The sequence below is a fragment of the Emys orbicularis genome, chromosome 1 (genome assembly GCF_028017835.1).
Source record: "Emys orbicularis isolate rEmyOrb1 chromosome 1, rEmyOrb1.hap1, whole genome shotgun sequence".
NCBI classification, from domain to species: Eukaryota; Metazoa; Chordata; order Testudines; family Emydidae; genus Emys; species Emys orbicularis.
Genome location: NC_088683.1, coordinates 306,266,178 through 306,292,360, shown reverse-complemented (window position 1 = coordinate 306,292,360; position 26,183 = coordinate 306,266,178). Strand labels below are relative to the sequence as shown.

At 40.1% G+C, this 26,183-nt stretch overlaps 1 protein-coding gene across 1 annotated transcript in view; it reads left to right on the top strand.

The window, feature by feature from the left end:
- EPSTI1 (epithelial stromal interaction 1) overlaps positions 1-20,154 on the top strand; it is an 87,015-nt gene extending 66,861 nt beyond the window's left edge. The window contains exons 9-12 of the mRNA XM_065416618.1: positions 8,791-8,864; positions 11,499-11,604; positions 17,559-17,603; positions 19,609-20,154. Coding sequence (XP_065272690.1) covers positions 8,791-8,864; positions 11,499-11,604; positions 17,559-17,579 — 201 coding nt within the window. The 3' untranslated portion in view covers positions 17,580-17,603; positions 19,609-20,154. The remainder of the gene's footprint in view (positions 1-8,790; positions 8,865-11,498; positions 11,605-17,558; positions 17,604-19,608) is intronic.
- Positions 20,155-26,183: the final 6,029 nt, after the last annotated feature.

The window sequence follows — 26,183 nt, the reverse complement described above, 5'->3', positions numbered from 1 at the left end:
AGCAAAAGAATAGAGAATGGGTCGATCAAACATATACAGATTCATGTAAATTGACTTTAATGGGTATGGAATGGACCAGATCTTCGACCTCCTGCATATGCAATTGCACCTGTTTGCACTAATTACTTAGATGAGTAGGTAAGTTGTCCAAACTCACATAATGAGTCTGGGTTATATGCCCAGCTCTACCACAATCTACTGACTTCCAGTTTCTTCTCTAAACATTTATATCATATCACTGCCTCTTATACACACTTCTTCTGCTGTTCCAGTAATTGGACATATGGGTCCTGTGACGTTGTGCAGTCTACATGGTTTTATAAAAACATGACAATAAGTGAATATAATGTAACTGGGATAGTTTTATAAAAAATTTGATAATAAGTGACTATCATGCAAATGGGATATGCTTTGTGCAAAAGGTCTCTTGTAAGGTATCATTACAAAGCTCATAATCTACTGAGTGTGATCAACCTATTTGTAGAAATGTACCACTCTTGTATCTAAAACTAGAAATATAAAATGTAACTCTGAGGGCCTATTGTAATTATGTAAAGTGTGGGCCATTAATGATGGTTTGGAATCTTGATGACTCCCATTGTCTGCAGATGGCTGTTTACCTGTGAGTCTCCCTGTATATGTGTGTGCTGGCAAGTGAGTAATGAAGCCCAGAGGGACAAAGGGTTCCCGCCTTATGCAAAAGATATATAAAGGGGTGGAAGAGAACAGAGAGGGAGAGAAGCCATCATGAAGGATCCCCTAGCTATCACGTGAGCTGCAACAAGAGCTGTACCAGGGGAAAGAATTGTGCCCAGGCCTGGAAGGTGTCCAGTCTGAGAAAAACTTACTGAAGCATCTCTGAGGGTGAGATTATCTGTATTTAGTTTGATTAGACATAGATTTGCGCATTTTATTTTATTTTGCTTGGTGACTTACTTTGTTCTGTCTGTTACTACTTGGAACCACTTAAACCCTACTGTCTGTATTTAATAAAATCACTTTTTATTTAGTAATTTACTCAGAGTATGTATTAATACCTGGGGGAGCAAACAACTGTGCATATCTCTCTATCAGTGTTATAGAGGGCGAACAATTTATGAGTTTACTCTGCATAAGCTTTATGCAGGGTAAAATGGATTTATCTGGGTTTAGACCCCATTGGGAGTTGGGCATCTGAGTGCTAAAGACAAGCACACTCTTGTGAGCTGGTTTCAGGTAAACTTGCAGCTTTGGGACAAGTGATTCAGACCCTGAGTCTTTGTTAGAGCAGACTGGAGTGTCTGGCTCAGCAAGACAGGGTGCTGGAGTCCTGAGCTGGCAGGGAAAACAGAAGCAGGGGTAGTCTTTGCACATTAGGTGGCAGCTCCCAAGGGGGTTTCTGTGATCCAGCCCGTCACAGTGATTGGAAATCCATTGGGGTTTCCCCACGCAGGTTCGGATCCTGCCGACTACGCCACTGTGACGGGTTTCCACCCCCCCCTCACTGGAAAAGCACCAGGTTAAAGATGGATTCCAGTTCAGGTGACATGATCACATGTCACTGCAAGACTTCATTACTCACTTGCCAGCACACACACACAGGGAGACTCACAGGTAAACAGCCATCTGCAGACAATGGGAGTCATCAAGATTCCAAACCATCATTAATGGCCCACACTTTACATAATTACAATAGGCCCTCAGAGTTACATTTTATATTTCTAGTTTTAGATACAAGAGTGGTACATTTCTACAAATAGGTTGATCACACTCAGTAGATTATGAGCTTTGTAATGATACCTTACAAGAGACCTTTTGCACAAAGCATATCCCATTTGCATGATAGTCACTTATTAAATTTTTTATAAAACTATCCCAGTTACATTATATTCACTTATTGTCATGTTTTTATAAAACCATGTAGACTGCACAACGTCACACCCTCCTCCTGAACTTACTGCCAGAGACTTGGACACTGACCATGGCGGAGGCAGTATACCTAAAATTCGTTTTTGGGCTCCCCTATGGGGCAGACACTCCTGTGTCCCCCAAAAGGGAAAGAGACCCTGATCCAGCTGTAGGCTCACAGCTACCAGCTATGAGGGACCTTTCGCTGGCCAGCAAAATCCCCCCCCCCCCTTTCACTCAGGTTGGGTTTGCTTCCAGCTAGAGTCCTTGGGGTTTGTTCCCACCGCAGCAGTCACCAGGACCCCAACTTCCAGCTCCAGGATACATGTCTCTGTGCACCTCTTCCACTCCATTACAGCCAGGTCATGCTTCTGGGTCTTACTTGCTTTGTCTCTGAAGTCCAGGCTGGTGGGCAGCCTTTTCTTTTTCCAGGTCAGCCTTTCCCCAGGCAAATTGTACATCAGTTTCCATCTGTCTTCCCTTGAGACCATCACTCGATGAGCTGGGATACCACAGAGAACACCCTCCTGCCAGAACAGGCACCCCTCCACTCCTGTCTTGCTAAGTTAGACACTTCAGTCAGCTTCAGCACAGACAGAGGTTGGGCCACACCCATCTGCAGTTCACTGAAACTGAGATGCACTCAGCTCAGGGGCTTCTTAGTTAACAGAGACATTCCCAGCACCCAGTGTTCAGTCTTTCTGGGCAATTTCCACCTTGTGTAGTTTTAGCTTCTTTTGATCTTCATTCTTACTTATTTTGCTTCCTTTTCTGTCCCTACTTCCCTTTCCCGAAATAAGCAAACAGAAAATAACAAACCAGTAACCACTTTGTCTGTTCTCCAGCCACCACACTTAAAACTCACTTAAAATCACTACCAGTATCTCAAAGCAATCAGCTGTGCACAGATCCTGCCGACTACGCCACTGTGACGGGTTGGATCACAGAAACCCCCTTGGGAGCTGCCACCCAATGTGCAAAGACTACCCCTGCTTCTGTTTTCCCTGCCAGCTCAGGACTCCAGCACCCTGTCTTGCTGAGCCAGACACTCCAGTCTGCTCTAACAAAGACTCAGGGTCTGAATCACTTGTCCCAAAGCTGCAAGTTTACCTGAAACCAGCTCACAGGAGTGTGCTTGTCTTTAGCACTCAGATGCCCAACTCCCAATGGGGTCTAAACCCAGATAAATCCGTTTTACCCTGCATAAAGCTTATGCAGAGTAAACTCATAAATTGTTCGCCCTCTATAACACTGATAGAGAGATATGCACAGTTGTTTGCTCCCCCAGGTATTAATACATACTCTGAGTAAATTACTAAATAAAAAGTGATTTTATTAAATACAGACAGTAGGGTTTAAGTGGTTCCAAGTAGTAACAGACAGAACAAAGTAAGTCACCAAGCAAAATAAAATAAAATGCGCAAATCTATGTCTAATCAAACTAAATACAGATAATCTCACCCTCAGAGATGCTTCAGTAAGTTTTTCTCAGACTGGACACCTTCCAGGCCTGGGCACAATTCTTTCCCCTGGTACAGCTCTTGTTGCAGCTCACGTGATAGCTAGGGGATTCTTCATGATGGCTTCTCTCCCTCTCTGTTCTCTTCCACCCCTTTATATATCTTTTGCATAAGGCGGGAACCCTTTGTCCCTCTGGGTTTCCACCCCCCCCTCACTGGAAAAGCACCAGGTTAAAGATGGATTCCAGTTCAGGTGACATGATCACATGTCACTGCAAGACTTCATTACTCACTTGCCAGCACACACATATACAGGGAGACTCACAGGTAAACAGCCATCTGCAGACAATGGGAGTCATCAAGATTCCAAACCATCATTAATGGCCCACACTTTACATAATTACAATAGGCCCTCAGAGTTACATTTTATATTTCTAGTTTTAGATACAAGAGTGGTACATTTCTACAAATAGGTTGATCACACTCAGTAGATTATGAGCTTTGTAATGATACCTTACAAGAGACCTTTTGCACAAAGCATATCCCATTTGCATTATAGTCACTTATTATCAAATTTTTTATAAAACTATCCCAGTTACATTATATTCACTTATTGTCATGTTTTTATAAAACCATGTAGACTGCACAACGTCACAGGTCCTTCAAGAAATATGCCTCCATTTAATAAAATAAAAGTATGTAGCTTATTTGTTTCCCATCATAGCATACACCCTTTCTCTTCTGTCCAGTTACCAACATATATTTTCTCCTAAATAAAACCCTTATGAAATTTCAAATGCTATGGGTATGTATGTTATAAATAACTATGGCATTGTATGTTGTACCATAAAGAGAGTTTGTCATTTAAAACAAGCATAGGCCCCAACCCTTCATAGAGCTTGGCCCAGGGCATCCTGGTGTAGAGGTCATTGTAGAGTTGGGGCCACAGTCACGTCTAAGGTAAATCTCTCTCTAACTAAATTGCTGATTTTTATGCTTTTTACTGATTTCTATCTCTCTCTAAAGGAGTATGGGCTGAGTGCAAAATTTTTGTTTTAATATATAGTACCAAAGTACTCCTTGCCTCAGTAGCTGCTATTAGTACGTTAATCTGTCCAGTAGGTATTTGTAAACCTACTCTAAAGTGTACATATTTTAAAAGCTCTAATAATTGTCCCTCAGATTTATGTTAACTCACTTCCACTTCAAGCTACTATTTTATTAATGTAATTGTAAATTCTGTTTTTGTGTGCACCTTCTAGTGCAATATAGCTATTAAATTTATATGTTTTGTCAGTTAATTTTTTGGGGGAAATAGGTTTTAATATGTATTGCTAGATTTAAAATGTTTTTAGGGCACTTTAAACACAGTATTATGTACTTGCAGTATATTTCTGAAGGTATAGCTATTGCAGAAATCTAATAAATGCCATTAAAAGTCAAACATTACAAAATCAGATACTGGATTTTAATTTTCAGGTTGAACAGTTATTTAAAAAGTGAAAATGTAGCTTGGCTTTTTTATTTCTTAATCTTGCTTTTCTTTTAGGGATAGACAAACAGTGATACACAAAACATTATCCAGTTATTGATTGATTATATTATTTACTGCAAAGCTTTTATTAATGTTCTTCTTAAATTGGTTTTTATTTCATTCTGTAGTTCATTTTTAGTTACTGAACCTTTCTATAAAATTCATCACTTTAGTTCACATTCCAGCTTTATTGGTGCTCCATTACTATGGCAAATGTGCAGGATAGGTCCATTTTCCCTTCAAGAACCCTTTCAGTGGCAAAAGTTGGTAGCTTCAGTTCCTGTTGACTGTACCTCTAATGGTGTGAGATCCCTAGCATATCAGTAACAGCTGGCAGAGATGGCATGTTGCATAACATGGAAAGGTACTGACCCAGCCACTTCAGTACAAGTTACATGGAACTGATGTTCCTTTGATTAGCATTAGCAGTCATCAGGCTGACCAGGACACCTGGCTGATACTTGGTGTTGCATGAATCAGAGCTAAACGATTAAACATGCATGGCCCAGCTCGCTACCCTGATTTATAAACAAAACCATAGGGCCACATCATCATAACCTTAAAAAGTGTAAAGTGCAAGGAAGTTAGCACAACGATGGCCACGCATTGTGTGCTTCCTTCCAACAACTGCAGCTGATATTTACCAGTTGTAGTGGCTTCTCCCCACTCCTCATATGGGTTGGGTCCTGGGTTCTCTGTTGCGATGCCTGGTGCCTCCTCCCAAGGTGCTTCTTTTATGTGCTCAAGACACTAGGGTGCTGTCCCTTGGGAAAATAACTAATTCAACTACTCTTAAGGAGTATGACCCAGTGCACAAGAAACAAACGACAATAATACAAACTCCAACAAATGAAATGCTACACCCCAAAAGAATAGTATAACAAAGGGGGATTTTATTGGGGACAGGAAACAGACACTCTAAAGAAGGAAAGCGATACGGTTAACCAATAAATGCTAAAATGTTCATACAACCATTCACAACTGTACCACACCGCCAGCTCCTTCCCTGGCACCTTTTCAGCTAGGTGGAAAGAGTGTGAGTCCAGAGATGGGTGTAGCAGTGCTACAAATGTTGGCTAACTTAAAGAAAACAAAAGGGGTTCTCTTACAGTATTTTCACCCCCGATTGGGGAAGGATCCTCTGCTGGCCCCCTGTCTAGAGTCCTGTGGAGGTCTCGGATGGCTCTTAGTAGGTGGAGCTGGGTTGGTTCTCTGCCTTCCTGGACACTGGCCTCAGCAATGTTGGAACTGCCTAGTGCATGTTAGATCCTGCAGCAGTTCAATGTCCCCCTTTGTGGGGACTGGGAGCTGAGCCCGGACTCCCTAGGCTATTTTATCTCTCAGCTCCAACTCAAAAGCTCCAAAATTGAAAATTCTTAACACTAGTCTCTGTCTCTGACTCAGTCTGTCCCTTCCAATTGAAGCAACTGAGCTGTCCTGGCTTCTCATTGGCCCAGCAAACGGTCTATAAATCACCCTGTCAGAAGCTCCCAGTTGGCATTTGCAGGAGTTTCCAGACTATTCCATCCCCACTCCAAACTCTAAGCAGGCTGGGAAGTGGTGTCCGGAGGCTCTGCAACGGTTGTTATTTTAATCCATACGGTAGGTCTCCAGAGGCTCAGTCCAGCATTCCAGGAGCTGATAAACACCAAAGGGGATACTTAGGTGACAAGGAAACGTAAGGATAACTGTGAGGAAGCCTTGGGGCCCAGTACAGCACCACAGTGTGATGCTGGAAGGGAAGATAGTGAGGCTACACATCATCTTACTATGGCTCTGCTGCATCCCTTTTCTGTTCTAGCTACGTGGGCACCAAAATATACGACAGCCTAGGTCCTGAAAGGATCTGGAGCTCCCAGAACATCTTCAGACAGCTCAAACCATCCTGCATCACCAGTTCTGCATAAATTTAATGCTGTCATGGTCAGAATTTCCTTATATGTGTTTGAGTAACACTTGAACTGCTACATTTTTTTATTATTATTATTATTATTATTATTATTTTTATAAAACCAATTCTGCAACCCTTTTCTGAGTAAGCCATGCTCATGGGAACAGCCTCTCTGATATCACTGGCAGTACCTCGCATAATTTAGGATTACTTTTAAGGGCAGCAGGATCTAGCTCTAGAACACTGTTCAGTTTGGTATAAACAAGGCTCCACAGACAATACAGCAAGATAAGAATAAATTGAATGAGCATATTTACATAGTGTAAAGCGGTCGCTATGGACTCTCTAAAGCCAGGAATTCTTCATAACAAGAGCCTGACTTCAGAAAGGCTCAGCAAGGCCACTTCTATGGAAAACAGCATAAGTGTGGCTCCAAAGATAATAGTATGCAATTAAGGAATAAAGAAACATACATAAATAAAATTCCCTCAAACTCTGTCCCAGTAACAATGGACAGAGGTAGTTTCAAAACCTAGAGCTATGTTGTAAAGGGTCCTGTTCTCCCCTCCACTTCTGAAAGCAGAAAAGAAGCAAAACCTGTGGATCAGGGCAAAGGGAGGGACAGAAGGGAGGAGAGCATGTTCTATGACATCCTCTGTCATAACTATAAAGGGAAGGGTAACGGCTCTCCTGTGTACAGTACTATAAAATCCCTCCTGGCCAGAGACTCCAAAATCCTTTTACCTGTAAAGGGTTAAGAAGCTCGGGTAACCTGGCTGACACCTGACCCAAAGGACCAATAAGGGGACAAGATACTTTCAAATCTTGGGGGGGGGGGGGAAGGTTTTTGTTTGTGCTCTTTGTTTTGGGGGTTGTTCGCTCTTGGGACTGAGAGGGACCAGACATCAATCCAGGTTCTCCACATCTTTCTAAACAAGTCTCTCATATTTCAAACTTGTAAGTAAACAGCCAGGCAAGGCGTGTTAGTTTTTATCTTTGTTTTCTCAACTTGTAAATGTACCTTTTACTAGAGTGTTTATCTTTGTTTGCTGTACTTTGAACCTAAGACTAGAGGGGGGTCCTCTGAGCTCTTTAAGTTTGATTACCCTGTAAAGTTATTTTCCATCCTGATTTTACAGAGATGATTTTTACCTTTTTCTTTAATTAAAAGCCTTCTTTTTAAGAACCTGATTGATTTTTCCTTGTTTTTAGATCCAAGGGGGTTGGAACTGTATTCACCAGGAGTTGGTGGAAGGAAGGAGGGGGGATGGTTAATTTCTCCTTGTTTTAAGATCCAAGGGGGTTGGATCTGTATTCACCAGGGAATTGGTGAATGTCTCTCAAGGCTACCCAGGGAAGGGAATTAGCTTTGGGATGGTGGCAGCGGACCAGATCTACGCTGGTAGTTAAGCTTAGAAGTTTTCATGCAGGCCCCCACAGTTGTACCCTAAAGTTCAAAGTGGGGAAGCAGCCTTGACATCCTCCCATGGCTGATAAACCATTTGGAAGCTCCTCCACAGTAGGTTAGCAGGAAGGCAGAGCCACACAGTGGGAGAGGGTGGGGCTGAGGTAGGGCTGCAAGGCCCTCCAAAGCTTGCTTCTTCCTTCATGGCATAGTGTCACATATCACTGCAGACTTGCATCAGGAGGCAGCAGTGGTCTTTGGAACCACCACAAAGGGTGGAGGTAAAGACGTTCCATCTGGATGACGCCTGCCTCTGGTAGATCCCCCTAGATCTGAGTTTGGCTGTCAGAACCCCCTGGCTTCTTTTGCAAGAGGACACATGCCCTTCTGTCCAGTGGAAAACTGAAGAGGAAATGGAGTACATTTCTTGGGATGCGATTGGGTATTGTAAATAAAACTTACTTCCCAGAGGAACTAAAATTAAGTAAAAGTTTGGCAAATTAAATAGTGCACTAGTTAAGGTTAATATATTGTGTAATTAATTGGGTTTGTCTTCTGAATAAGTACGTAAATTAAAAAAAATTCGTTTGGGTTTCACTTTTATTGTTCCCAGGGTGAATTATTGGAACTGAGACGAGAGCAAGAAGAGCAAGAAAGAACAAAAGTGCATCAGAATGAACAGAGGAGGTATAATTTATGGAAAAAAACAGAAGAAATGGCTTACATTGAATTCCTGTCTAGATGGCTTCACGAAACTGCAATTTTGTGCTTTAGGGAATCATTGCAATGAGGATGCTCCAAGTAACATCTTTAGTATCAACCTTGCACTTGGACAAGCCAATGAGACCCATTGTCACAACTCATGTATAGTGCAGTAACTTTTTTGCAAAAGTGGGTTTTGTTACTTACTTATTTGTTTGAAGACAGAATGGATCTCCCGGGATGCATTTGGAGGGGAATCTGATTATTATACTCTAAGGCCCAGAATTTCAGAGAACTGTGCATGTCACTATGCCTAACTTATCTTCTAAGTCATGGCAAATACCTTAGCAAATGACTGGTGAAGTGTGTAAATGACCATGTGCACGTGTAATTATCAGGATGTCTGTGCAAGCAAATTGTGTCCAAACCTGGCACAAGCTTTTACATAAGTATTCCCATACCATAGTAGATCCATGGTCCATCTAATCCAGTGTCCTGTCTATAATAGTGGCCAGTACCAGTTACTTCAGAGGAAAGTTCAAGAAACTTCATAGTGGATAATTATGAACACTTTTCCTCTATAAACAAGTAACTGTTCCTAACTCCTATCAGATAGTGCTTGCATTATGCCCTGAAGCAAAAGGGTAAAAATAGGTATTCAATCTACTGTGACTATAAATGTTCTTATTAGCCATATAAATATTTAATCCTACTAGTCTCTTGGCTTCAAAAAAGTGGTAGCGAGTAATGAGTTCCACGGGCTAAGCGAGCACTTTGTTAATATATATTCCTTTTCTTAGTGTTGACTTTCAAATCTATTAAATGTTCCCTTGTTCTTTTATTATGAGAGGGTAAGTAGAGTCATCTTATTTCACCCTGCAGCCTGTCTTCTCTGTATGCTAAACAGTCCCAGTTTAAAATTCCGGATCTCTCTCTTAATTGATTTCAATTACAACACAGAATACAAAGTGTGCAGTGCTCACTTTATATTTATTTTTTATTACAAATATTTGCACTGTAAAAACAAAATAAATAGTATTTTTCAATTCACCTAATACAGGTACTGTAGTACAATAGTACAATCTCTTTATCATGAAAGTTGAACTTACAAATCTAGAATTATGTATTTAAAAAAAAAAACCTGCATAAAAAAATAAAACAATGTAAAACTTTAGAACCTACAAGTCCAATCAGTCCTACTTCTTTTTCAGGCAATCGCTCAGACAAACAAGTTTGTTTACATTTGCAGGAGCTAATGCTGCCCACTTCTTGTTCACAATGTCACCTGAAAGTGAGAAGAGGTGTTCTCATGGCACTGTTGTAGCCGGCGTCGCAAGATATTTACGTGACAGATTCGCTAAAGATTCATATGTCCCTTCGTACTTCAACCACCATTCCAGAGGGCATGTGTCCATGCTGATGATGGGTTCAGCTCAATAACAATCCAGAGCAGTGCGGACTGACACATGCTCATTTTCATCATCTGAGTCAGATGTCACCAGCAGAAGGTTGATTTACTTTTTTGGTGATTCGGATCTGTAGTTTCCGCATCAGAGTGTTGCTTTTTAAAGACTTCTGAAAGCATGCTCCACACCTCGTCCCTCTCAGATTTTGGAAGGCATTTCAGATTCTTAAATCTTGGTTTGAGGGATGTATCTAGCTTTAGAAATCTCACATTGGTACCTTTTTGCATTTTGTCAAATCTGCTCTGAAAGTGTTCTTAAAACGAACAACATGTGCTGGGTCATCATCAGATACTGCTATAACATGAAATATATGGCAGAATGCAGGTGAAACAGAGCAGGAGATGCACAATTCTCCCCCAAGGAATTCAGTCACAAATTTAGTTAACACATTCTTTTTTTAACAAGCGTCATCAGCATGGACGCATGTCCTCTGGAATGGTGGTTGAAGCACGAAGGGACATATGAATCTTTAGCACATCTGGCACGTAAATATCTTGCAATGCCAGCTACAACAGTGCCATGTGAACTCACTTTCAGGTGACATTGTAATTAAGAAGTGGGCAGCATTATCTCGCGTAAATGTTTCTCTTAGCGATTGGCTGAACAAGAAATAGGACTGAGTGGACTTGTAGGTTCTAAAGTTTGACACTGTTTTGTTTTTTAGTGCAGTTATGTAACAAAAAAGTAAATTTGTAAGTTTCACTTTCATGATAAAGAGATTGCACTACAGTACTTGTATGAAGTGAATTGAAAAGTACAATTTCTTTTTATCATTTTTACAGAGCAAGTATTTGTAATAAAAAATAATATAAAGTGAGCACTGTACACTTTGTATTCTGTGTTGTAACTGAAATCAATATATTTGAAAATGTAGAAAAACATCCCAAAATATTTAATAAATTTCAATTAGTATTCTATTGTTTAACTGCAATTAATTATGATAGTTTTTTTAATTGCGATTAATTTTTTTGTTAATCACGTGAGTTAACCGCGATTATCGACAGCCCTAGTTTTAACTAAGCAAAAGGGTTCACGGATGACTTTTAAGCACCAAAAGTCATTCACAGAATTCATATAATATTGAATTTCAAAGTCTATCAACCTCTTTAACAAGCTGCTATTATTAATGTTCATTTTTCCCCTTGTTTTTAAGGGTAAATAATGCTTTTCTGGACCGACTACAAAACAAAAGTCAACCAAGCGGCATTCACCAATCTGGACATTTTGAAAATATGGATCGTTTTGGTGGTGACAGCTGGGTGAGTAACAAAAGCATCTTTCAAAACTCCACAATTGAAATCAATAAAGTTTTTTGTTTTTAATGTAGCTACCTACTCCCCAGATATTATTATTCTTTTAGTGTTCTGCTTAGTCTGATGGGCAGTCTGCCAGGATGATTACTATAAGTAAGACAACTCCCACCTTTTCATGCTCTCTGTATGTGTATATATATCTCCTCAATATATGTTCCATTCTATGCATCTGAAGAAGTGGGCTGTAGTCCACGAAAGCTTATGCTCAAATAAATTTGTTAGTCTCTAAGGTGCCACAAGTACTCCTGTTCTTTTTATAAATTCTACAATAGCTTTTGAGAAAAAAAAATCCTGATATAAGCAGTCTTATCAAAATAAAAAATGACAGCTGCCTTTACTGCAGAACTAGATTGCCTTGAATACAAGACTTTATCACTGCTTCCCTAAGTTTAGAACAAAAATAAATGAAGTTTTAAAGAGATTTTCGAAAGACTCTAAATGAAAGATGTTTGGAAATGTTGTAAACATTTTTAATACATTCTGGAAGGGGAAAAAATAGCACATCAAAGATACAGCTGTTCATTTTTCTCCATAAAATTGTGACAAGAAAGACACAGTGTATCCAATTTAAAATATGAAACCTTCTGCATGGCTTCTTTGAAGAAAAAAATCATGGAATTTTGCTGTAATCCATTAAATATACAATACTAGATACCAAACTGTATTCACGCATTAATAAAAAATGAATGTGACTACAGTTCTGCATAATGGCATCATTGAGTGATCCAAAAAATTGTGTACTAGTCCCTTATATTTAAATGAACCACAGCAGAAATTGCCCATTAAGGGCAAATGCAATTGCTAAAAGGATAATCTGCTGAAAAGGAAATCCTGCAAAGGGATTAAACATTGCAGAAAAAGACACAGGGTTAAGTGAACTGGCAAATGTAGCGAAAACCAATGCTAGCTTAAATGATAAACAGCAACTTTGAGTAACCATGGTGATTGTCTTCTGATGTGTCTGTTTCCAGCACATAACCCAATCCCACAAAGACTTGTATACACGTTTAACATTTATACATGTGAGCAATCCCATTGATATCAAGGGGACTATGAATGTGTGTAAGGTTAACCATGGATAGAAGTCTTTGCAATATAAGGGCCATCTCCATTAAAACTATCCATGTCACAGTTGTGCTAAGAAACCCCAGGCCAGTTGAGCCCACCAGCCACACAGAAAGAGACAGATGTTTAGCTCTTTGGGTAGGGTCTCAGTAGATAAGATTGACAAAGGGCAGAGAGAGGAAGTATTACAATCCCCACTTCGCAGATGAGGGAACAGAGACACAGACTAAATGTGTTTTTCAAGGTGCTACAGAAACCTCTTGCCAAGCCAGGACCTGAACCCAGATCTTCGGAGTTCTAGTCCAGGGTCCTAACTGCAAGAACATCTGTCTTCCCCAACTGCTGAGAATTTTAACGATGACTTCAATGGGAGTAGAACTTTGCCATCAGAGCCATCACCAAACATGCTTCTGTTACAAAACTTAAGTAGTTTCAATCTATGTATAGCTCACTTAATATTCTATTATGGCTGTATGCAGCATTCTGTGCTATTGTTTATCCTTGCTTCTTTTTATAAGAACAAGTTAAACAGAGCCACAATACAGAGAGGTAGCAATAACCCTACTACTTTAGAGGCCACCATGTAAATAAAACCCAAAGCTACAATAGCGTGTCTTCTATTGGGTAAAAATGACAAAGAATGGCTTTCTGGTCCCAACTATAAATTACAGAAAAAAGAAGGGAAGAGCAAATAAAACAAGGAAGAGTAAAAAATGCAATGATGCGTCATGGGAAGGAATTTAAAGTGGCAACTTAAAAAAAAAAATCGGTAGGGAGGGGAGCCCGGAAGACTACAAGCACAAACCAGGATTGGGAGAGGACTCCACTTGCAGGATTGAAACTTTAGACTCTGATCCTACAAAGACTTAAATATGTGCTTAAATTTAAGCATATATGAGTTGTCCCATTAAAGCCAATTTGCATTACTACATAGAGTGATTGTCTTCTGATGTGCATAAAGTCAAGCACATGCAAAAATCTTTTCAAGATCAGGGTCTGAGATCGGAAATTCCTCATTGGAGGGTTTGGATCCTGCTATCCATTTTTTAAGAGAATGGAGTACATAGTCTGCACTCCAGTATTCAAGGGTGACAGCTTTATTTTAAAGGTGTATTTGTTTCAGAGTTTGATGTGATGTGGGGAGGCAAAAAAGCAATGAAACAAATTGGGTCAAATCGTGGTTTATGCAAATCTCTAGAACTCAAAATTGGTTTAAATTAAGTATAGAGAAAAAAATCATCAGTGACTCCTTCAGAAGGAGGGAGCTCTCCAATGTTCCATGATATTCTACCATCAAATTGAAGGGACAGATGGGATGATTTCCTGAATCTGGGAGTTATTCCTTTCTCTGGATACAGCTACCTGCCAGCAATGTAGTTCTCAACATAGTTCTGGAGAGCAAATATTTTGCTTTTGGAACAGATCAGGTTCCATGAAGTAACAGGGATTTTAGTGTTGTGTTTAAAAAAAAAAATCTTTCGGAGGATACCCCATCTAAGGATTTCATCCACCATAATCCACTTATCTTCAAATGATCTAAATTGAACACTATGTTATGCTAACCATATACTCAATGCACTTTTAAAGAACAAAGTACAAATCTTTCCAGCAAAATGCAGCTTTGTATCAGCTCGTTTACCGAGTGCTTTTACCTCCTTTTTTGGTTGTGGGAGACAAATGTGGATTTTTAAAAATGGAAAACAAATTAATCATGGAATATCAGGGTTGGAAGGGACCTCAGGAGGTCATCTAGTCCAACCCGCTGCTCAAAGTAGGACCAATCCCCAGACAGATTTTTGCCCCAAATCCCTAAATGGCCCTCTCAAGGATTGAACTCACAACCCTGGGTTTAGCAGGCCAATGCTCAAACCACTGAGCAAACTTGATATTCTATGATTCTAAATTAATACCCCACTGCTCTCTGCAAGCTGATGCTCCCTTGGGATGTAGTGTTCATCACAGGCTAAAAGGGAAGATCTTGAAGAAGGCTCCAGTTAATACATTGGCAACCATTGTAAACCATTCTTTTTGGAAAACAGTAACAGCTGTCAGCTCAGTATGGTTTATAATTTCACAAAGCATTAAAGCCCAACGTTTAAATTGTGGACAAATTGTCTCAACTATTTTGGCACTAATAATGGATCTAAATGGTGTACCTGGCTTAATTCAAATACAGTTTACGTCTGTTTTTATGAAAAGAACAGCTTCAAATATTTTGCACGTCTTTATATCCAGTTCAGCTGAATTTTTACCCATACTTAAAGAACTGAGGGATTTATAGAGGCCAAGTACTAATACGTTGCAAGTCCCTTAATGGAGCTCTTATTTTTGTGTGACAATCAAGGGCCCTCCGTGGGCCTTTCCTTTATCCCATTCATAGAGATATCACATGGTAAACTGCTGAAATTTATGTAGTCTTTAACAAAATATAAGCTGCCATGTTGAAACCTTACAGAGCTACGGTAAACTTGGGACCTAGAAAGCAACCTGAGATATTACTCTCTCATTTCATGTCTCCATTACACTGTGTGTCATGCATAAGAATGAGGAATGCTTTTTGGATGCTGACTCTGCTCCTTTTGGTGATGCACAATTCAAGTATGAATAATTATAGGGAAGAGAAAGCTCATACACTGAACGCATAGGTGCACTGAGATAGTAAACCACATTCTGTACTCCTCCAATATGTAGAACAAGAATCTACTGGAAAAGCAGCTGTGTCTAAATGAATGAGACTGACAATGTCAGTGTAATTTTGTAGCATGTATTGGAATGATTCTTTCGGAGTCTTATTCAATAGCTACCATGTGCTGTTTGCTCCTGCTAATTTTTCAAGAGATGCAACATGCCATAAAGCTTATTGTTGCATACTAAAGAAATAGTCCTGGTTAAGGAATGCAGTCTCACATGACAAATCAATGTGGTCCAATAGTGAACAGCCTAATCGTATGTGGAAGGCTGGTATTTTTATTGCACATGTAACACTCGTGAACACTATTGTTTCACCCTTATTGAGGAGCCAAACCAATTTTGCTTTCCGACCACGGGGAGATTGGGTACTGGACTGGCAGGACTATGATCCGATCCAGTATAGAAATTCCTGTGTTGAAAAAAATTGTTTACTGCTAATGGTTTTGCCTGGCTGGTATTCATTGGGTGGGGCACAACTTAGTTAATTAAGATGTGTGTTTAATGTTGAACCCTTCAGGTAGAACTATGAAAGAAATGGATGTTTAAAACCACTTTTACAGCAGTACAGATAGGGGGCTCATTGAGTGCATCCTGAGTGGTTGCAGCTGAGTTTAATGATTATTTATCTGAAGAGTGATCAATTAGCATATGCAAATATGTGCTATCTGATCTGAGGTAAAGACATTTCTCTTGAAGAATGTTATTTTCAAAGGGAAAAGTTAGGGCTCCTGTGTCACGCTGTTTGGAGTGGCTCAAGGGCATGACTACCAACTTCAGGGTAGACGGTTAAGCAGGGCACACACCCAAAATTGGTTGAGAGTTCTGTACTTGGATTTCAACAACCAAGCATCAAGTGTGAACTCCTCAGGCACTACAACTGCCTTAACATGGTGTCATAGATAGTTCCCTTGGGTACTCCAATCTATCTTGCCACTCAAGCAAGCTTGTCTTTTTGATAGATGGTCACTTACACCAAAAATCACAACAATATTCTGGCTACTCCCAATTCCAAAGGACTGGTCACTTATCCCAGGTCAGTTGCACTTTAGATCTTATACTAAAGACCGTGCTTGTAGCCAATCCTATAATAAAATAATGAAAGATTTATTAACTAAGAAAAAGCAAGTAACCATATGCGCACACACACACACACACAAATGAGTTATAGTTTTTTGGTTCCAAAAGGTAATAGAAGCTGCTGTAATATGCAAGCTTTGTGTCCACTAGGGCCAGCCGAGACTAAGATGCTGGGGATCCCTTGCTTATGCTTAGAAATCTTGCACTCTCCAATCTCCAAGCAGCATAGAGACCCAATATCTTCTCGTCAAGAATTTTTATTTACTTCCTCCCAGAGTTCAAGATGATGGGATGAGTTCATGCACAGGTCTCCTCTTCATGTGGGGGTGGGGACAGGAATACAATTAACAAAGTCTTTGTCTTTTGTTTCACAATGGCTCATCTGATTGCAATGGACCTTCTTGTGGGCAGGATCTAATGCCTTCTGTAGGAAGCCAGCATTTTATATTAGGTCGTGCTTCTTTCCTCTTTGAGTTACAGTTATAGATGCTTACAATGCAAACACTCAATATAACTTTATAACATGGAGTACAGATGTTATAAGTGAGATTATTACATGAAGCATCCTACAAGCATTTAATAAAGTCTAAGCACTGAACACATTTTTATAACTCCAATACCTATTTTAACAATACCAACAACACAGGTGAGCCAGACTGGTTTCCAGCTATGCATTTGTCAGTGTTCAGTTAAGGCCTTGGGGACTTTGCATGAGCTGGCCCCAGGACTGTCAGCATCACATCCAGAAAAAACACTTTTGAAGTGCAGCACTATAATGGTGAGTGTTCCAGATATCTCAAAAAACATTCAGAACAATACCTATGTTGACTTGTTTCAGTGAACCCATGCAGAAAATATTTTGCCTCAAGGGTAAATACATCCTGCTATTCATATTAAAAAGAGTAAATATTTGCTTAATTTTTTTACCATAATTTTATTATCCAATCCCATATGTGCCTTTGAAATTTTCTCCCTAATTATATATTTAATAATACTTCCTTTAGTACATATTTCTGTGCATATGTATTTATACTGTATTAACACAGGTACCTTTCTTTCTTGTCTAGCACTCAAGGTATTTTGAGTAAAAGAATAATACAACCAAAAAAAAGGTAAGAATAATAAACTATATTAGTTGTCTTTAAATGTTATGCAGATGTCAAAGTTAATCATTTTTTAAACTGAAAACTAAATTATTAGAACTTGTAATTAAATGTCACAACAAGAGGTGATTTGGGCTAAGCATGTAAATGATTAACTTTAGTCTACACCGTTACATAATATAGCTATGATTTCATTTATATATATAAAATACAAAGACACATACAATTCTGAATTCAGCTATAGCCATGTGGTCTCATTCACATAGTAGAGTTGTACATGTGTAACTGAGGGCCAAATCTGATCTATACAACTCCACTGAAGTGTATGAGACCAGCTGGCTGTAACCAACTGCAGAATTTGCATCATTGTGTTATGTATAATATTTCAACCCAAGGTAAGCTGCACCACTAAGAGTTTAAACTGGAGCGTCACATCTACACTAGCATCAGTATAGCTACATCAGTGCAACTACACCATTGACCAATACAGACCAGTTCTCACTTCAGAAAACCTGTCTCCTGTTATAGTCATGGACATTGGCCAGGGTAGGTTTTTGAAAACATGGGGTGGTGGAGTATCATAAATGAAATGCAAGTTGTGCATCTATATGTATGCTACCTAGTCTTCCATTTATGGATAAAGTTTCTAAAATGTTATGGCCCTAATCCTCCTCCCACATACACCAGTGTAAATTAAAAGGGACACCACAGAAGTCAATGGAGTTCATTGTCCTAAAACTGGTGGAGGTGATGTGGGAATCAGGCCCTTTGTTTTAAAGTGGCATTTTCTTCTTTATTGCGTCTAAGTTTATCTTCTTTTCATCTCAGTCTATTGCTTTTTCCTCCTGCCTGTACAAATTGCCACACTCAGTTCTGCAAATCCTTAAATCTGTAAAGTGTTAGTCTCTATTATACCTCTCTCTGTGATACTGTTTGAAGGATGCAACATAGAAATAAACTATTGTATTTTAGAAAGGAAAGGATTTTCTTTAGATTTTCTTCCCTGCTAATTCACAATCCCCAAGGAAGAGAATTGAGTTTTGCAGAACTAGGACTCCTGGAATCTTAAAATATGAGGTCTGAGGTATCTGATGCCCCAGTATTGATGTCTTTCATAGCTCTGGCTTTGAAGAGATGATATTCTGAGCCCTATTCCAAGTGCTAGAATGTGTATGGAGAGACTTAAAAAAAACACCCTGTTTTTGTTTTAAATTCTGTGGGATTACTTTGTTTTTAAATGTTCCCTTTCATTGCTCTGTGTCCCCTATGGGCCAAAAACCCCTAATGGTTCTTCTCTATTTTTTTTTCATTAATTTAAATAGTTAATTTTGGAATGGTGTTTTTTTAACATGGATATATTCTGAAGAGTGATTTTATAAAAATATTTCAGTGCTCTATATTGATGATCGCTGATGCATGAGCCACTATAAAATGGGCTCCCTCTGCTGTATGGGCTCTGCATTGGGTAAGAGGAGTAAATTGCAGTAAAACCTTACTCTAGTTGGTGAAGTAGGCATCTATGGCGGGAAATGAACACAGGCAGTATGTCTATGGAAGAAAGTTCCATTTTACCGTCACTTTTCAGAGCACAATACTTTAGTTGTTGTTTTTTTGGTTTTTTTAAAAAAACCTTATGTAGCTAGATGAGCTGAGTTAATTGTAACACTAATTTTTTCACAATCCCTACAATATCTGATATATAATGTACATAACCACGATCCCGGTATACTCTCTTGTGAGCCTTATTTTACTATTGATATGAGAGCACATCCCAGACTGCGACATTAATATATTGTTCAAAGAGCTATTAATTTGTCTGCAGGTAATTAGAACATTTTGTGAGTCAAATTTATAATAAGATAGAAAAATGAAATCCTTATAAATTACAAAATAAAACATGTCAGAGGAAAAGGGAAACACTGTTTTCCAATGGACTCAATCCTGTAACTGTATGACGTTTTTATTTTTGTTTTGCTGCATAAGGTAACTTGAATTCTGTTTTCTCTTATTACAGGATGTTGGTGGAATATGTACTTTCATCTGGCCTTGACCATCTGACCTTGAAAAAACTCCAGGGACGCTTCCTTTTATAATGTTATCTTGTTGAGCCTCACTGTGATTTTACCCTGACTTCAACTTCACACCCACTTCAGTGACTGGTTTCTCTCTGTCATTATTCACGCATATTTGAGGCAGTTAATTATCAAAGTCATATTTAATCTTTAATGACAGTGAAAGGTTTCATTATATTTTTTCCGTATTTTATTTTTCAGGATGCAATTATAGCAGGATCTCTTGAAAGAGACATGCTTGTAGCTTCCATGACTATGGAATCCACAGGAATAACCTGCTCTCTCCTATATAATTAGCCAAAAAATCTGACCGCTTGCAGAGGCTTGTGGTGGGGGAAGGGAGAAGGGGCAGTCTGTTCATTTTTACTTGGTGGTGATCTGCTGAGGTTTAACGGAAAAAAATGAAATATTATTGTGTGCACTAAACTGAATATTTTACTTTTTTAAATGTTTTTAAACGAGTACAAAATATATGATAATAAAACTTTGAAAAATACTTTCAATGTGGTTTTAATTTATGGAGAGTTTTCTGTGCTTTCTTTCTTTTTCCCTCCCATCCATTCTAATGGAACTGACCTGTTGTAATATCACTATTTCAGTAAGGTGCCATGCGCTAATGCTTTCCACAAAGTCCGATGCACAAGCTAAATCTCTGCCTAATGTAAAATAGATGCTTACAGTGCCTGGCAGGGAAACCATGCAGATACGAAATCTTCCACATTTAAAGGTGTATGTCTTATGTAATGGTGGAGGTTTCCCAAACCGTTTTTTCAATGCATAGATGTGCCATGATATTTTGCATCTCCATTATAATATGGAATTTATATAACAGATCATAAGCTTCAGCCACAGCTTTATTCCAAAGCTTGGATTAGGGCCAGCTCTAGCTTTTTTGCCGCCCCAAGCAAAAAAAAAAAAAAAAAAAAAAAAAGGGCGGGCCGGACTGCCAAAGCAAAAAAAACGGCGGCCGCAGGGGGGTGAAGGGCGGCGCCTCACAGCCAGGCGAGAGGGGCTCCCCCCTCTGGCCTTGGGGTGCCTCTCCTGGCCAGGCAGGCGGAGCCCCCGGGGGCTGCAGGAGGTTCTGGCTCAGCCGCTCCTTTAAAGGCAGCTCGGCTGGGCCGGGCTCAGAGCGGCGCGGGAGGCGGAGGCCGGTGCAGGAGGCGGGGAGTGGCACGTCCCGGGGAGCCCGGCGGCACGGTGAGCGGCGGGGATCACTAGTTCCTGCCCCCCCGGGCCAGGGTCCGTGCCCCTGCAGGGCTGGGCTGGGACTGGCGGAGTGCGGGGAGCCGGCTGGGGGCTCCGGAGCTGCGGACTGGGCTGCCAAAGCAAAAAAAAAAAAAAAAACCACAGCAGGGCGGCCGGAATGTGCCGCTCCAAGATTGGCCGGAATGCCGTCCCTTACAATGTGCCGCCCCAGGCATGTGCTTTCTCGTCTGGTGCTCGGAGCCGGCCCTGGCTTGGATGCACCTACAGTTTTTGCCCTGCAGGATTCTCTTTGCAATGCCCGTAATTACGTCTGTTTCAGAGAATCACTCACCATCTCATATACTACTAGACTGGAGTTAATTGTACACCCCAACCTAACCTTAGAGCAGTGGTTCCCAAACTTTAACAACCTGTGAACCCCTTTCACTAAAATGTCAAGTCTTGCGAACCCCCTCCTAAAAATTAATATTTCCAGGGATATTCTCCTTGACCTGAGTATAAATGATAAAAGCAGTGATCTTGGAAACATAAAATTTGTTTTCATGACATGCTTATTACACACTATTTATTATTAATTATCATTTATTGTGACAGTATTTTTATTACATTATGAAAGTGGCAACACACTTCCAAGCTCTCACTTTTGTAGCTTGTGTCACTTTGAATAAGCCTGTTATAAGACAAGGCTCCTAGGTTTCATCAAGGAGTATCAGATGTGAAACAGCAGGAAGGTATTTAAGAAGCCAACTCAGAGTTCCTCCTACACAAGCATTCAGGTCTTGAGCAGTCCAGGCAAACAATGCACATTACAACAAAGCTTAAACTTGATCTTCATAATAATTTTAAAAACAATACTAGCTGCCTATTTAATTTTAAAAACAACAAAAAATATCGACCTCCCTTTCCATTTCTTATAAGGAGTCTTGAAGTTTAAATCTCCTCAGTGTGATAGAGATGTTTGCTTTGATCTGCTTAGCTCTTGGAAGTCCAGGAGCTCTGGGCTGCTGACCCATGCTGCCCAGGGTCCCTAGGGACAGCTCTGTCTGCCATTAGGGAATTTTTTCCCGAGAACCCCCTGTAACATTTCACGAACCCCAGTTTGGGAACCACTGCCTTAGAGTGACTCAACATAAATACCTCTGCATCTCTATGCAGGGAGTAAGCATCTGACATCAGAGATTCAGCAGAAGAGCTCTGCATCTCCGTAAAATGAGTCTGTAATGCAAGCATTCATCATTGTACTCCTGAGTGCTTCTATAAGGAAGAGCTCCCCTCTCCACCTTCTTTTTATAGTGGTCAGATCCTGGCACTTGATTGTCAGGGTGACTATGATAAAGCAGTGATGATTTAGGAAATGCCCGTGTTAGCTCTTGCATTATACTCTCTACATGGTGAGTCTCACACTCAGCCCGGATTAGTAGTAGTGTAGTGAGACCCTTCACTAGGAATGCCCTGTCTCTCAACACCACGAATTCATACCTCATGTGTCAGCTGAAATGTTCCTGCTGAGCATGACTGATGTGGCAGAAAGAGGCATTCTGAAGGTAATTATACAGTGATCCTTGTCTAAGTCCAAATCCAACTTGGTTAGGCGACTGCGTCCCTTCATCCTAAAAGGAAAGGATGTGTCTATAGTTACTGTTGCTATTTTTACATCCAGGAACAGTGCTGTTCAATAGGACTGCGCATCCTTTGGTAGGATAACGAGTCTTGTGGATAAGGGAGAAGCAGTGAATGTGCTATACCTAGACTTTAGTAAGGCATTTGATACAGTCTTGCATGATATTCTTATCAATAAACTAGGCAAATACAACTTAGATGGGGCTACTATAAGGTGGGTGCATAACTGGCTGGATAACTGTACTCAGATTAGTTATTAATGGTTCCCAGTCCTGCTGGAAAGGTACAACAAATGGGGTTCCGCAGGGGTCTGTTTTGGGACAGGGTCTGTTAAATATCTTCATCAACGACTTAGATATTGGCGTAGAATGTATGCTTATTAAGTTTGCAGATGATGCCAAACTGGGAGGGATTACAGCTGCTTTGGAGGACAGGGTCATAATTCAAAATGATCTGGACAAATTGGAGAAATGGTCTGAGGTAAACCGGATGAAGTTTAATAAAGACAAATGCAAAGTGCTCCACTTAGGAAGGAACAATCAGTTTCACACATACAGAATGGGAAGTGACTGTCTAGGAAGGAATATGGCAGAAAGGGATCTAGGGGTTATAGTGGACCACAAGCTAAATATGAGTCAACAATGTGATGCTGTTGCAAAAAAAGCAAACATGATTCTGGGATGCATTAACAGGTGTGTTGTGAGCAAGACACCAGAAGTCATTCTTCCGCTGTACTCTGCACTGGTTAGGCCTCAACTGGAGTATTGTGTCCAGTTCTGGGCACCGCATTTCAAGAAAGATGTGGAGAAATTGGAGAGGGTCCAGAGAAGAGCAACAAGAATGATTAAAGGTCTAGAGAACATGACCTATGAAGGAAGGCTGAAAGAATTGGGTTTGTTTAGTTTGGAAAAGAGAAGACTGAAAGGGGACATGATAGCAGTTTTCAGGTATCTAAAAGGGTTTCATAAGGAGGAGGGAGAAAACTTGCTCATCTTAGCCTCTAAGGATAGAACAAGAAGCAATGGGCTTAAACTGCAGCAAGGGAGGCTTAGGTTGGACATTAGGAAAAAGTTCCTAACTGTCAGGGTGGTTAAACACTGGAATAAACTGCCTAGGGAGGTTGTGGAATCTCCATCTCTGGAGATATTTAAGAGTAAGTTAGATAAATGTCTATCAGGGATGGTCTAGACAGTATTTGGTCCTGCCATGAGGGCAGGGGACTGGACTTGATGACCTCTCGAGGTCCCTTCCAGCCCTTGAATCTATGAATCATCTTGACCACCAGAAGGTGGATTTGCTCAGTGGTAAAAGAGGCACCTGTTCTTCAAAGTACTTCCCTTTCTCAAACTCTTTCAGTTTGAAAGTATTCTGAAACTCGTAACTGATTTCTGCACTACCTTTCCAGAATCATTACTGTGCACGTCTAAATCGTCCCATTTATTTCTTTCCTTTCTGTTTATGTGTAATATAAAAATACAGAATAAATGGTGTATACAAACAGAGGGCCAGTCTCACTTAAAAGTCATGGCCTGCAATGGATATGATGAGAAGGGGCCATAATGCAGCAGAATCACCTGGAGGAATTCTTGGTATTTCAGCTACAGCATCTTCCTGAGCTCATCCTGCAGACTAGATCTTATTTTCAAAGGGCTGTATTGTGCACTCTGTCTTTACTCAGGTGTATAACTAGCAGTGGTGGTGGCATTACCAAGGAGCAATGTCTGCACACTCCTACAAGGTTGTGCCTGGCTGTGCATGAATACAAGATGTGAGGAAAATGCCTTGTGCCTATCTTTTCACAGTTGAGCTCAAACTCTTAACCCTTCATTTCAAGCTCATGGGTCCCTTGTATATGACCCCCAGGTTTTGCTGTAATGTAACATCTTATCTTATACCAATGCCATGCTGTCTCTGTTGTTCTGGCTGCCGCTTCTTGCAGCTCCCATTGGCCGGGAACAGCGAACCGCGTCCACTGGGAGTTGCAGAGGGCCGTGCCTGCAGACAGTCAACGTCAGAAAAATGTCTCACGGCCTGCAATAAGATTACCCTGATGGGCTGTATGCGGGCCGCAGGTTGCCCACCACTGGCGTAAAGGCACTCAGAAGCTCTTGGCTGATTTCTCTCTGATTTTGACCAATGAAAAACTTTCTGACAATACAGATCTACCAGCTTCTGGAGCTCCCAGAAAAACTGGTTCATAGATATATAGGTTTTAACTCTAGAATGAACCATTATGAGCAACTAGTCTGACTTCCTATATAACATGGGTCATAGAATTTCACCAAGTGATTCCTGCATCAAGTCCAAATTCTCTATCTCAACCATAAATCTTCTAGAAAGACATTCAATTTATGTCCTAGGATACGAGACTGGTGATAATTTACCCTAATTCTAAAAAAAGACACGGACAAAGACACTATCATTATGACAATAACCACTCCATCACTGTTGAACCCAGATTATAAAATTCGGACAAAGGTTCTCACTTCGCACTTAAACAACATTGCTATATCTATCATTCATGGAGACCAAGTGAGTTTTATTCATAGCTGATTAACAGCAGACAGTACTAAGAAATTATTCCATTTAATCTGCCAGGCACAAATAACTGGTGCTCTCAGCTGCTATCCTATCATTAGATGCTGAAAAGGCCTACAATTGAGTGGAATGGCCATACCTACAAGCAGTCCTGAGAAAATTAAGATTTGGATTTAAATTTCTGTCCTGGAGTGATATTATTCACAAATCATCCCTTGCCCCTATTCTGGCAAATGGTGTTGTCTCCTCCACTTTTCAGTTAAATTGAGGAACGCGTCAGGGATGCCCTCTGTCACCTCTACTATTTGATATTGCCGTGGAACCTCTAGCAGCACATATCAGACATCCTCCGTTGAAGGAATTGCCAGACGAGATAAAGAATACAAGATTAGTCTGTACATGGATAATATTCTGCTCACTCTCAAGAATCCCTCCTCTTCAATTCTACCACTACTTTCTGATATATTGGGATTTTGGATGAACTGTAATAAGTCTCCAAGTGATGGATTTAGTCTACCCGAAATATCAATCTCAAATACAATCATTCTCCTTTCATTGATGCAAAGAGAGAACCTATTTAGGAATCAGGATATGCTCTGATTTATCAAAGATTGTGTCTGCAAACACAGATGTCAGACTCAAAGTGATAAAAGACATGAAGAAATGGCATTCACTACCAATATCTTTACTGGGAAAGGTAGAAGCTATTAAAAATTAATTTAGGACCAAGATTAATGTATTATGTTTAGCTTAATTCCTTCAATTTCCTGCTTCAACTTTCACAAGAACAAGAGTTACACAACAATTCTTATGGAATATGAAGACATTATGGATATCCCATGAAATACTTAACCCCCACCCCTCACTTTGGCCATGATTTCTTATCTGATTTGTATTTATATCATCTGGCTTTTTTATTAAGATTTCTAATAAAATGGTTCTGTCCCACCAATTCTTCCCAAAACCCAGTGTGCCTAGAGCTTGAAGAAAAAGTAGTTAACACCTTTGGCTCTCTGCATTTCCATTTTTAAAACCGTTGCCTGCATCTTTAAGGCAAAATATACTATTTATCTCCTCTTAGAGTGTTCTTCAGAAAATCAAGTCCATTACCTCTTCTAATCTCACCAACTCGTCTCCCATGCCAATCTGGAAT